This window comes from Bison bison, unplaced genomic scaffold (genome assembly GCF_000754665.1).
Source record: "Bison bison bison isolate TAMUID 2011002044 unplaced genomic scaffold, Bison_UMD1.0 scf7180017864092, whole genome shotgun sequence".
NCBI lineage: Eukaryota > Metazoa > Chordata > Mammalia > Artiodactyla > Bovidae > Bison > Bison bison.
This window is the reverse complement of record NW_011494664.1, coordinates 863,384-876,374: the sequence shown is the minus strand read 5'-3', so window position 1 is coordinate 876,374 and position 12,991 is coordinate 863,384. Positions and strand designations below refer to the sequence as shown.

Here is a 12,991-nt window from a genome sequence, read left to right as displayed (position 1 = left end):
CAGTTTCCTATAATCGCCGTAACAAGTTACCAAAAGCTTGGTGGTTTAAAACCATAGCCATTTATTCTTTCACAGTTCTGGTGCCAGAAGTTCAAAATCAGTCACAGGGCTGAAATCCCAGTATTGGCAGGGCTGTGCTCCCTTCAAATGCTCAAAGAAAGAATCCATTTCTTGCCTCCACCAGCAAGTAGTTGAAGCATTCCTTGGCTTGTGGCCACATCACTCTGCTGTGTTCACAATGCAGTTTCCTCTTCCCTGTCTTATCTCCTCTGCCTCCCTCAAGAATTCTACTGTTTGCATTTAGGATCCACTCAGATAACCTTTCTAGTTCAAGATCCTTGACTTAATCATATATGCAAAGACCTTCTTGGCTTATCATATTTATGATTCCAGGGATTAGGACCTGATATTTTTGGGTGGCCCTTATTTAGCCTACTATACCAAATCATTTGAGGGCTTCTAGTGTGGGAACAGGTGGTTCACAGAGGCCCTATTTAATGAACTATGGATGTGAGTGGCCCTAACATACTAAATAGACAACGCTGAGTCCTCTTTGTAAATCACAGTGGTAAGGAGTCTGCATATACAAAATAAATTGTCAATTTCTACCCTCAATTCAGGAGTATAAAAATGTCTCCAGGGCAGAAAAACCATTTTACCCACAAGACAAATAAAGATAACTGTATAAATCTAAAAACAATAGAGCTGGGAGGACCAGGCGTCTCCCACACTCCCCCACTTCCACCCCATGACTTTACACAGAGTAAACAGTCCTGCCCCGCTGAGTTCTGGGACAGTGGAAGGTGCTGAGCCTTCCTTTCCTGAATAGGCGGCTACAGAGGAAGCAAGAAGTGGATGCCAGTCAAAAGACCCTGAGAAACAACCAACTTCACTTTTCTTCTACTTTCCCTTGCTCTTAAAGTACACCAAGATGCATGAACACCACAGGGCTCTTCAGTTCAGTTCAGTTCAGTTCAGTCGCTCAGTCGTGTCCAACTCTTTGTGACCCCATAAATCGCAGCATGTCAGGCCTCCCTGTCCATCACCAACTCCCGGAGTTTACTCAAACTCATGTCCATTGAGTCGGTGATGCCATCCAGCCATCTCATCCTCTGTCATCCCCTTCTCCTCCTGCCCCCAATCCCTCCCAGCATCAGGGTCTTTTCCAATGAGTCGACTCTTCTTTGCATGAGGTGGCCAAAGTATTGGAGTTTGAGCTTAGCATCAGTCCTTCCAATGAACACCCAGGACTGATTTCTGGATCTCCTTGCAGTCCAAGGGACTCTTAAGAGTCTTCTCCAACACCACAGTTCAAAAGCATCAATTCTTCGGTGCTCAGCTTTCTTCATAGTCCAACTCTCACATCCATACATGACCACTGGAAAAACCATAGCCTTGACTAGATGGACCTTTGTTTCAAAGTAATGTCTCTGCTTTTTAATACGCTATCTAGGTTGGTCATAATTGGAGAAGGAAATGGCAACCCACTCCAGTGTTCTTGCCTGGAGAATCCCAAGGACGGGGGAGCCTGGTGGGCTGCCATCTTTGGGGTCGCACAGAGTCGGACACGATTGAAATAACTTAGCAGCAGCAGGTTGGTCTAACTTTCCTTCCAAGGAATAAACGTCTTTTAATTTCATGGCTGCAATCACCATCTGCAGTGATTTTGGAGCCCTAAAAAATAAAGGCTTAAGGTCTATTACGGAGAAGGCAATGGCACCCCACTTCAGTATTCTTGCCTGGAAAATCCCATGGATGGAGAAGCCTGGTAGGCTGCAGTCCATGGGGTTGCTAAGGTCGGCATGACTGAGCGACTTCACTTTCACTTTTCACTTTCATGCATTGGAGAAGGAAATGGCAACCCACTCCAGTGTTCTTGCCTGGAGAATCCCAGGGATGGCGGAGCCTGGTGGGCTGCTATCTATGGGGTTGCACAGAGTCGGACACGACTGAAGCAACTTAGCAGCAGCAGCAGCAAGGTCTATTATAGCCTTCTATTTTTCTGGCTATTCTATTCATTCTATTAAGTTTTGAGAGCTTGATTCTGAAATTGATGCTGAAACTCCGACTAAAAATCGTAATTTATCCACTTAAAAATAATTATACAGTGGAACTATGTATTAATTTTGTTCTGTATTGTCCACGTCTCCTGTAAATGTTATTATACTTTCATAATTTAAAAAAGAAAAAAAAATAAAGACGCATGAACTCAGCCCGGAACAACAGCCTCAGTGGGGACTGGGAGCAGAGTTTTGTGGGAGACGGTGGACTCATCTGAGAACCCACTGTTTCTGACAGATACTAATAATGATGCAGAACCAGACTCCTCACTTAATAGACAGGGTTCCAGCTGAGAGGGCCCTTGCACAGCATTTAATACAATCTCATTTGGATTAGACTGTACAAGGTTACACATTACTCATTATGTGTGTCTTCCCTATTCCTCCACCCCACCCCCACCCCACCCCCTCCGCCACGTCTGCCAAAGAAGCTGGGTAGGAACAGGAGTTAGCAGTAAAGTTGGAACAACAACAGGATCCTGTTATTTCTAGTCCTACAGTTCAGCCACAGTCCCCGGAAGTCTTGTGATTCCTGAAAACAACGGCAGTCCCTTCTGGTAAAGAAACAATTTATTGGGCATCCAGCATGTGCAAAACAAACGAAAAGATCTGGAAGGTTCCAGAAATGAAGATGCGCAGCCTCAGGGCCTCTGGCGAACGACCCACCTCCTCACCCGGTCCCCCGGTCGCGCCCGCCCTTGTACCTGCTACCAACGCCTCATCCTAAGAGACCGGCCCCATCCCCGCGGGGGCGCCGGCGGGCGCGGCGGCCGCACCTGCGTCGACTGGGCGGCGGCGGCGGCGGCGACGCAGGACCGAGCCCCGCCCACCCGTGCGCCAGCTCCCCGTGCGCTCCGGCTCGCGCCTTGCCGGCTCCAAGCAAGCCTCGGGGGCAACCGTTGGGCACCTCGCCCGAGAGTGGGGAGGGGCCGGGGGGAATGCTGAACTAACCATGTGGGGGCCTCTCTGGCCCCAGACTCCGCCCCTAGACGCCGTCGCCCGGGCAACCGAGAGCCATTTCTCCCCACCCCCCCGCCCGCCCAGAGTCTCCATACTAGCAGCTCTGACCAAGGGGGCTGCTTGGCATCACATCCTGCCAGCCCTACTCCACAAGCGACCCCGATTCGGGCTTCCAACTTATACTCTCTGCCACTCACAGCCATTCTCTTTATCTGCGGCCTCCTAACCGGTATCCATGTCCTGCTCTTGCCCCCCATCACCCGAACGCCCCAGGCTATTCTCCAAGTCGTTCCACAGAGGATTTTCCCCAATTCTTTACCGACCCGCATAAATCCTGTCTGTATTCACAATCTAAGAATCAAGTCAATATTGGCGTTGCCAGTCAGGCCTCCCGCCCTCCTTCCAACAGTGGCCCCTCCCGCCCCAACCTACCTCTCAATTCCCCTTTGTCTCTCTGCCTTTGCTTATCCTGATCCTCTGTTGGGAATGTTTTGCAAGGTTCAGAAGTGTACTCAGAATAGCTGACCCTCTCGCCTCCGGAGAGTTTTCTTCCGCTGTGATTCAGTTGCTCTGTCGTCATCTCTGTAATATATAGAACTTATCATATACTGTGATTACACACTTAAGCCTATCCGTACTGCCTAAATTAGTGCTCGGATGGAAGAAATCCAGAAAGGGCCTGAGTGTGATGGATGCCACCTGTCAGCGTTAATGCTATTAGCAGTGGCACTATGAGGACACCTCCAGCGAATAACTTTTTATGTGTGAGTTGGTTGGAAATATTAATAAATCCTACATTACATAATGTAGTTTTAAATTTTCATAAAATTAGTATTAAATACCACTAAAAGATCGCTTTTTATTGTACCTATAATATAAATTTATTGACTTGGACAGTCTTGCGTATAGAATCAAGTATTTTAATAGGGAATGAGAGTATTTAATGGAAGGGTGAATGGTTTAAATTTTGTGGCTAGACAGAAAGCAATTTTTAGTTCTTTTGTTTTAGACTTTTATTCTGTTAAAGCACAACTGTGTTCTTACGGCAAGAAAATGTTTTAGTTACCTAATATGTGATTTCCATTTATGTCTCATGTTTATATTTGGACACTAAGAACCAAGAAAGTTCCTTTTTTTATTCTTTTTGAAGTTGTTAATTGAAATATGTTTATTAGAACACTATAAAACTATTTAAACCCACATATATGTGTGAACATTAAAATTTTATTATAAAATTATTTTCATTTGAAGTGCCTTACAGTTTTACTTCATGGTATGTTTCTGATACTGAATTTAAAAGAGATTCTTAGCTTTTAAAATAAAAAATTTAGAGGTAAAGGAAGGGGTCCAGAGTTTCTATACCATTCATACAGTCATTTGAACGTGTATTCATAGAGACCTGATTGCAACATGCAAAGGTGTTGAAAATACAGCCATGAACCAAAAAAACTCCTATCCTCATGGAGTTTACACTCTTGTAGAAGATGAGCAATGAGCAGAGAGACAAATTCAAATATATCAGATGGGGATAAGTGTAGATGAGATAGGGTATGGAGGTTAGAGAGAGGAGGTACCATTTCATGTGTGGTCTGAGAAGGCCTCATTGATAAAGTCGGAGAAGGCAATGGCAACCCACTCCAGTACTCTTGCCTGGAAAATCCCATGGACGGAGGAGCTTGGTAGGTTACAGTCCATGGGGTCTTGAAGAGTCGGACAGGACTGAGCGACTTCACTTTCACTTTTCACTTTCTTGTGCTGGAGAAGGAAATGGCAACCCACTCGTGTTCTTGCCTGGAGAATCCCATGGACAGAGGAGCCTGGTGGGCTGCCTTCTATGGGGTTGCACAGAGTCGGACACGACTGACACGACTTAGCAGCAGCAGCAGCATTGATAAAGTAACACTGAGCAGAGATCTGGAGGACTGGAGGGAGGAGCCACGTTGTAGAACAGAGCTTCCCAAGCATGTGCTTGGTGTACTGAAGAATAAGACACACCAGTGTATGTAAAACAAATATGCGCCAATAAAAAAATAATAATAATTTTAAAAAATTCAGCCAAAAGGCCAGATTGGCCTGAACAGATTGCCTTTTCTCCTCTAGGCTGTTTCTGTCATTGAGGTCAACCACCATTGTCACTAATGTCTTTGAAGCAGGCTCTGGTTTTTCCAAAATAAACTAATGCATTTTATCAAAACTATCATTTGAGATCTTAATACTGCGGGTTCTGCTGAACTATATTTTTATTAAAATCCTCCATTTCTCATAAGTTTATGAATATATTTCTACCAGATTTTAGAATTATAACTTACTACAATAATTCCTATAACAGTTATAATTTTTTGCCAGGTATCTAATGTTTAGTATATGTGATCAGGTATTATTATTTGGTTCTTTATGCATTCGACAATTTCTATGACATCCACCCACAACTATGCTCAGCATGGTGAAGGGATGAACTGATTAATTACAGCATCATATTTTACAACGTTTCTTTACCTGTTACAAGTACTTGGAAAAAAAAACACTTTTTACTGTGGTAAAATGCACTAACATAAAAGTTACCATTTTAACCATTTAAGTGTTTAGTTCAGTTAAACTCACATTGTTTATGTGACCATCCCCACTATCTATCTCTAGAACATTTCCCCAAACTGAACTCTGTACTCATTAAATTCTAATTTTCCATTCACCCTCCCTCCAGCTCCTGGCAACCACTATTCTACTTTCTGATTCTACCAATTTGACTCTTCTAAGAACTCATATAAGTGGAATAATACAGCATTTGTCCTTCTGTGACTGGCTTATTTCACTTGGCATAATGTCCTCAAGTTTCATCCATGTATGTATCAAAATTGTTGTCTTTTTAAAGGCTGAATTAATGTTCCACTATTATGTGAGATATATATATATATATAAAATAATAATGATAGTATAAAACCTCACATTTTGTTTATCCATTCATTTATTGATGGGATTCTTGTATTTTTAAAACTTTATCTTATTTATTATTTTTTTTACTGTGCCATGCAGAATGTGGGGTCTTAGTTTTCTAATCAGGGATTAAACCCGTGCCCCCTGCAGTGGAATCTTAACCATCAGTGGACCACCAGGGAAGTCCCTTGAGTGTTTTTAAGTTGACCTTATTGAGGTGTAATTTCTGTTCATTAAACTGCATTTATTTAAAGTGTACCATTTGATGTGGTTTCATAGATACACATTCAACCCTTGAGCAATAAGAGTTTGATCTACTTATACACAAGTCTACTTACACTCGGATTTTTTTTTCAATAAATAAATTCTACAATACTACACAATCTGCAGTTGATTGACTCCTCGACACAAAATTGAGGGAACAGAGGGCTGACCATAAAATTAAGTATTTTGATTTTTGACTGCATGGGTCAGGGGGAGGGGATTCTGTGCCCCTAAACTTCATGTTGTTCAAGGACCAGCTGTTCACCTGTGAGACTACATCTTTGATCAAGACATGGCATTTTCATCATCCCCGAAAGATGTGAACTGATTGTGCTCTGACAGTTTTGTAACAGCCCTCAGGATGGTGAGTGAAGCTGGTGAGGTAAACCACAAATCCAGCATCCATGGCCCCTCTCTCCTTTCTCAGGGAACCCCACTTGGAGTATCCACATTGTATAGAGCTAGGACACTGCTTCAGGGGCAGTTCTAGCGGTGCATCTTGACTATTTTTAACTAATCTTTGGGCTTCCAGTCCTCTTGCAGTCCTCATTTCAAGTGACTGTCTTCAGGTGAGCCTTCTTGGCATTTAAGGGTGAGGGAAGGTCGGCTTGAAAGTTTTCCTAACCCTTAAGAAAGAGACACATGAAGAGATCTTTTTTTTTTTTTTTGCCTCTGAAAGGTTGCCTAGAGAGACTGTGCAAAGTTTAAAATAAGGTTGATTTTGTCTATTTGGGATGGTTCTGAGACATTCTTTCTAAGAAAATCTAAATAACCTTCCAAAGGTACAATTTAATAACTGTGTACAGTTCCTTTGATGACTGTTTAGTAAGCCAGAAGAGCCACTAGATGTCACTCTGAGTTTTTTTATTTTCAGAGACAACCCAGTGAATTTTCAGTCTTTGAAATACTAAATTTGAAGGCATTCAAAACACCCAATAATTTAAAAATTACACTTAAAATGCTAAAACAAAAGAGAAAGACACACAGGTTACTATGAGAAAATTTAGGAGTGAATATTTTGAAAAGAACATATTTTTCCTTAAGTAATGTTAACAAATAGAGTGATGCATGATTTCTAAGAAATCAGAACGATGATTAAGCAAGTGACATTTAGAAGCACATTTGGAATAGGCACTCCAGAAGAACAGGAGAGTCAATATGATTGAACTATTTTTTGCTCTGGGGCCATATTACAGTAACAGCAAGATGAACAATTACGATATTGGGAATCTTTCATACAGAGATAGAAAGTTGTGAGGTATGTGGAATCTATTTATTATGAAGGAAGAACTTGATAAGAAAGTAAAAGTAATTCTACTTTAGAGGCACAAAGAAGGAGAGAAGAAGTGGAAAAACAGAAAACAACATTCAAAGCTACCTCTGTGAGACAGCACTGTGTGCGTCTGTGTGTGTGTGTGTGTGTGTTCAGTCATGTCTGACTCTTTGTGACCCCATGGACTGTAGCTGGCTAAGCTCCCCCGTCCATGGAACTTTCCAGGCAAGAATACTGTAGCAGGATGTCATTTCCTACTCCAGGGGATCTTCCGCCCCAGGAATTGAACTCACATATCTTGAGTCTCCTGCATTGGCAGGATGATTTTTACCACCACGCCCCTGGGAAGCCCCCCATGAGACAGCACTAAGCTTCCCTAAACCTTTTCCTAAACTAGGAAAAACCATGAAGGGTTTCATTGTGTTTACTCGAAACTCTTTCAGTTGCAAGCAACAGAAACCCAACTCCAGCTATTCAAGGAAAAAGTACACATGTGTTTATAAGCTCACCAAACTGGTAAAAATGGGATAGCTTCAGGTATGGCTGTACCTGGTTGAGGCCAGAAATTCTCAAAATGTAGTCTGAGTATCCTGGGAAGTCCTGAGACCCTTTTGGGTCTGCAAGGTCAAATACATTCGTATTCATGGTTCCTTTCACCGTCAGCACCTTGAGACAATAGGGTTGTTTTTCTCTGTCTAGAGAGGGGAGAGGGTCCAATTTCATTCTCTAATTAGAGTTTGGGTCCAAGTCACATGCCCTAACAGAAGTTATCCTTATGAATTAGCAATGCTGGCCACATAAACAATTTTCCTTTAGCCATAAATGCAAAAGACCTACCTTAAACTGAGAGTCCATTCCTAAGGGTCTAATGATTTTAATTTTATGCCCACTTAAGCTTTCAAACTGTAGTGCTAGAGAGGACTCTTGAGAGTCCCTTGGACAGCAAGGAGATCAAACCAGTCAATCCTAAAGGAAATTAGTCATGACTATTCATTGGAAGGACTGATGCTAAAGCTGAAACTCCAATACTTTGCCAACCTGATGAAAAGAGCAGACTCACTGGAAAAGACTCTGATGCTGGGAAAGACTGAGGGCAAGAGGAAAAGGGGGTGACAGAGGATGAGATGGTTGGATGGCATCATTGATCCAATGGACATGAGTTTGAGAAAACTCTGGGATATAATGAAGGACAGGGAAGCCTGTCCACAGGGTCACAAAGAGCCAGACGTGACTTAGTGACTGAACAACAACAAGAAGGCTACTTGCAGGATGACTCTGGTCAGATTATTTAGGCTTCTCATGGCCTCCATGCACTCACCTTTAAAACAAGCATACATTCTTTGATTGTGAGCAATGGAAGAAGGGGGAAAAATTATTCTAACCCTGATCTATCAGTTGCTACACTGTGTCCAGCAGGTTCTATATGGTTTATTTTTCAAATTATTTATCAAGTTTCATTAAATATTTATGTCAAATACTTTTGGTGATTATATAAAATAGAGGTTTCATCAGCCCACAAGCCCTGAGTTCTTTCTTCACTGCTTAACGTGTTCTTACTTCCTTTCCATCTTGTTTTTGGTTTTATTACTTTTAATATTAAACGTTGATTCTATGAAATCCCATATTTTACAAAATGAATCAGGAGCAAGACTGTAAATGCCACACACACAAAAATACTTTTCAGAAAGAAACTTCATTTACCTTGGTTTTTATTTAAATATTCTCTCTGTATACATATATGTTTTAATAATGGAGTGAAAGAAAAGTCAAGATTTCACCTTCTATTCTTTATTTATAAATTAAGTTGTAAAGGGAAGCCCCAATAAAAATTGCATAAATTACTCTTAAGAATCAATGTTTAAAAAAAAAAAAAAAGAATCAATGTTTACCATTTACTTTCATTTTGTACACCTTTTGTCTTCACTAAAATACTATCATTACATTAAAATGAGATTTTTCTTTATTTTGTCTTTGAGCCCTACAGATGAACTCACTACTGAGAAGCAAATAACACTTGTCACGTGTTGCTGTACATTAAACATCGTATAGACTTCTTTGCATATTATATCTGCTTCTTTATTATATTAACTTTTCATTAACTATAGGTACAAACACCAAAATTAAAGTGATATCAAAACGTCAGTATCCAACAGAATTCACATCACGTACTTTTAAACAAAAAAAATTTTAGCAAAATATCTCCTGGAAATAATTCTAAGTTGTTCCAACTTAATAGCTGGGGCTTCTGGCTAAAAGATACAGTTATCTTGCACTATTTAAATTTTTAATAAAAAGTTTTGATGTCAAATTTTATATAACATTATTACAAAATTCCATTGCTAACCTGAAATCCAAACAACATTCCACCTTGAGTGCTTATTACTTGCCAGACACCAAGTATTTCTTTTCAGTTAAAGAATGGATAACAAAGAGCCTTGGAGTAGAGAACAATTACAATATAGAAGAAAGCCTGCGACCTGTTTGTACTGAATCAAACAAGGAGAAATTTGATTGGAGAGTCCTATTTCAAGATGAGAAGCCATTTATAAATTTTACTTGCACTTTCTTCTAATGAACAAAATAAAGCCCTGTGCTACCACCTTGACACTTAAATGTTTACCAAAAAGCTCTGCAAACTTGGCCTCAGGGCAGAATTGCCCAGAGGTTTTTTTAAAAATGTCAATGCTTGTGTCTCACTTCCAGGGATTCTGCTTTAATTGGAACAAAGTGGGGTGAGTCCATCAACTATTTTACTACTTGCTAATTAGCCATGAGTACCGTACTTTTAACTGTCTACGGTTTATCAAGTGAAAGACTGTTGTGATTGGTCGGGTCTTTGTGGGGAACTGAATTCCACATAGCAGCGCTTACTGTGCAGAAAGGTTGCGGTCGCTCTGTTTGCCTTAATCCGTTTTCCTCTCACTTCCTTACTCTTTCTCTCAGAAAAGGCAAGTACAGCCTTGGCTGCAGTAGAGGCTGCTCATCACTGAAAATACCAAAAAAAGGACTGAGCTGCCGCCTGGATATTTTTTCCAGGGAAGGTTAATTTACCATGCTTTTTTCCATTTTTCTCTACATCCTGGAAAAACTTTTTTTTTTTTTTCAAGAAACAGATTGAACTTATTGCTGAAAAACATAGACAAATAAGTTTCAGCACAGCTTATCTGTTTGGAACAAGTTAGAAACTTCTGAAGCTAGCAGAAGCATAGTAGCTTCTTTTAAAGCTACTTCTGGGAAGATGGGAGGCTATTGTGATGGTAAATTTCACTCCGAGAGGAAGAAAGGGTTGCTAATCAATCAAAATTGAGGTATGCAGTTGAGTTTTTGCAATTTTCTTACTATATTGTAAGAGGACTTTAAGTTTCTCTGTATAATCTGCTGAAAAAAATTTGGCGTGGGTGTGTGTGAAATAGAGGCAGTCTGGCGAGTGACAGTGAAAGATGTTTGTTTCTTTTTTTTTTTTTTAATTGAGTGGAGAGATATACACCCCTCCGGGGCTTTAGTGAGAACCGGGAATTCCAGGAGGAGAGTTGCATTCAGAAACGTTGAAGTGAAAAATCCTCCTGGCTCAGCATCTTGGAGTTAAGCTCACAAGAACCTTTTACACCCGAAAGAATTGGTTTCTGAAAACGTCTTTTTTGGCCAGCGTGGATTGTGAAGGATGGCATAATGCTAAACACCATTCTCCTGAAACTGCTTCAGGCGTTTAAAATTTAACTCGAGGCATCATGTGTTTGCCATGATGAGGACTACGGAGAACTTCGATGAGACCAGTGGCACACTAACCCCTAACAGGACCTCCAGGGGACGGTACATTTATCTGGAAGCGTTCCTGCAGGGAGGAGCTCCCTGGGGTTTTACTTTGAAAGGTGGTTTGGAGCATGGGGAACCATTAATCATCTCTAAGGTATGTTGCTTTTTCCAATATTTTTTTCCTTAGTCAAACTGTTTTTTCAACTTTTGTCAAATCTCTCAAAAACAGATAATGCTGAAGATTGACGCTTAATTTGCTGTTTCATACCCTTCTGATTATATCTGGAAATATTTTGCATAGCTTTGTGTTTGAAAGAAAAATGTGTCTGGCGCCTTTATGCCGTGAAATTCCAGGGGAAAATGTGCTTGTCTAATGGATAATCTCTTTTTGTGAATGAAATAGTGTAAAACCAGCTGCCACATGATCCTTTCAGTTGTGAATCAGATTAAAGATTAACCCCATAGTTAAGGTGGTGGCATGGTATATATTTGTATATATGCATCTTTATTTAACATGTAACACAGCAAACTCCAGGAGATAGTGAAGGACAGGGAAGCCTAGCATGCTGCAGTCCATAGAGTCTTAGAGTCAGATACAACTGAGCAACTGGACAAAAACAACAAATTTAACATACGGCTAGAGATATATCTGCTCTTTCTCCTTTCAACTAAAAGTGTTATATCTAGCATTCCAAAAGATTTTAGAATTTGTTTGAAATTCCGGATAATTGATTGCATAAAAATTATTTATTCTTCCTGCACACTTAGAATTATAGTATAAATCAGTTTCCAGTATAATTCAAGGACAAAACAGTATTTCTGCCTCTTGTATTTATCTATCATTTAAGCCCATTTTTAAACTTTAGTCATTCTGTAACATGCCTCAATTCTTCGTTTATGTTTGGTGTGGCAAGGTATACCCATTGAATGAATCCTCTTAATGCATTAAGTTTAGTGCATCTGCTTTTCTCTAAAACTACAGAGATTAAGAAAGTTTACAGAGGATGCTTTACAGAATTTTGTTGGTTTCAGCCAAACATTTCCTTCAATTAAAACATAAATTAAAAAAGAAAGATAACAGAAATTTATTTTACAATTTCAGAATATTAGCAGTCTAAAACAACAGAATATATAAGTGCTTTACATATCAAGGCATTCTTGAAGAAACATTTCTAATTGAGGGGAAACTTCTTTTTAGTTTAAGGGTGGGAAAGAGATAAATATGCATTTTGCCTGAACTATGTTACCTATTAAGGTCTGTTTTCCTATCTCACCAAAATAGGTGTTTTGAGAGAGACTGAAATGATTTTTGCTTCCCTAGTTCCTCAGCGGTAAAGAATCTGGAGCCATGGGTTTGATCCCTAGGTCAGGAAAAGGAGAAGGAAATGGCAACCCACTCCAGTATCCTTGCCTGGGAAATGCCATGGACAGAGGAGCCTGGCAGGCTGTAGTCCATGGGGTCACAAAGGAGTCAGACACGACTGATCAACTAAACAACAGCAACAAAACAATTCTTACTGTGGGTGAGCCGGTGGAATTGGCTTCCAGCAGGCAGCCGAGAGAGTGCAAAACAGCACTGTAAGCTGTGTGACTTTTCCTTGTCTTTCCTAAGAAAACAAAAGATAGGTGTACATATATGTGTATCCTTATGTACACCACCCTTATGGCGGAAAGTGAAGAGGAACTAAAAAGCCTCTTGATGAAGGTGAAAGTGGAGAGTGAAAAAGTTGGCTTAAAGCTCAACATTCAG

The 12,991-nt window shown here is 40.5% G+C and overlaps 2 protein-coding genes across 3 annotated transcripts in view; one reads left to right on the top strand and one right to left on the bottom strand.

Annotated features, from left to right (window-relative positions):
- CCDC158 (coiled-coil domain containing 158) overlaps positions 1-2,831 on the bottom strand; it is an 83,038-nt gene extending 80,207 nt beyond the window's left edge. Inside the window, exon 1 of one of the 2 annotated variants that reach the window (XM_010838129.1) lies at positions 2,765-2,831. The gene's annotated coding sequence lies outside the window, so the exon portion shown is untranslated. The remainder of the gene's footprint in view (positions 1-2,764) is intronic. The other variant, XM_010838132.1, reaches the window with a different exon arrangement.
- Positions 2,832-10,662: 7,831 nt separating this feature from the next.
- The window catches only part of SHROOM3 (shroom family member 3), a 331,740-nt gene continuing 329,411 nt past the window's right edge, over positions 10,663-12,991 (top strand). The window contains exons 1-2 of the mRNA XM_010838194.1: positions 10,663-10,796; positions 10,961-11,395. Coding sequence (XP_010836496.1) covers positions 11,228-11,395 — 168 coding nt within the window. The 5' untranslated portion in view covers positions 10,663-10,796; positions 10,961-11,227. The remainder of the gene's footprint in view (positions 10,797-10,960; positions 11,396-12,991) is intronic.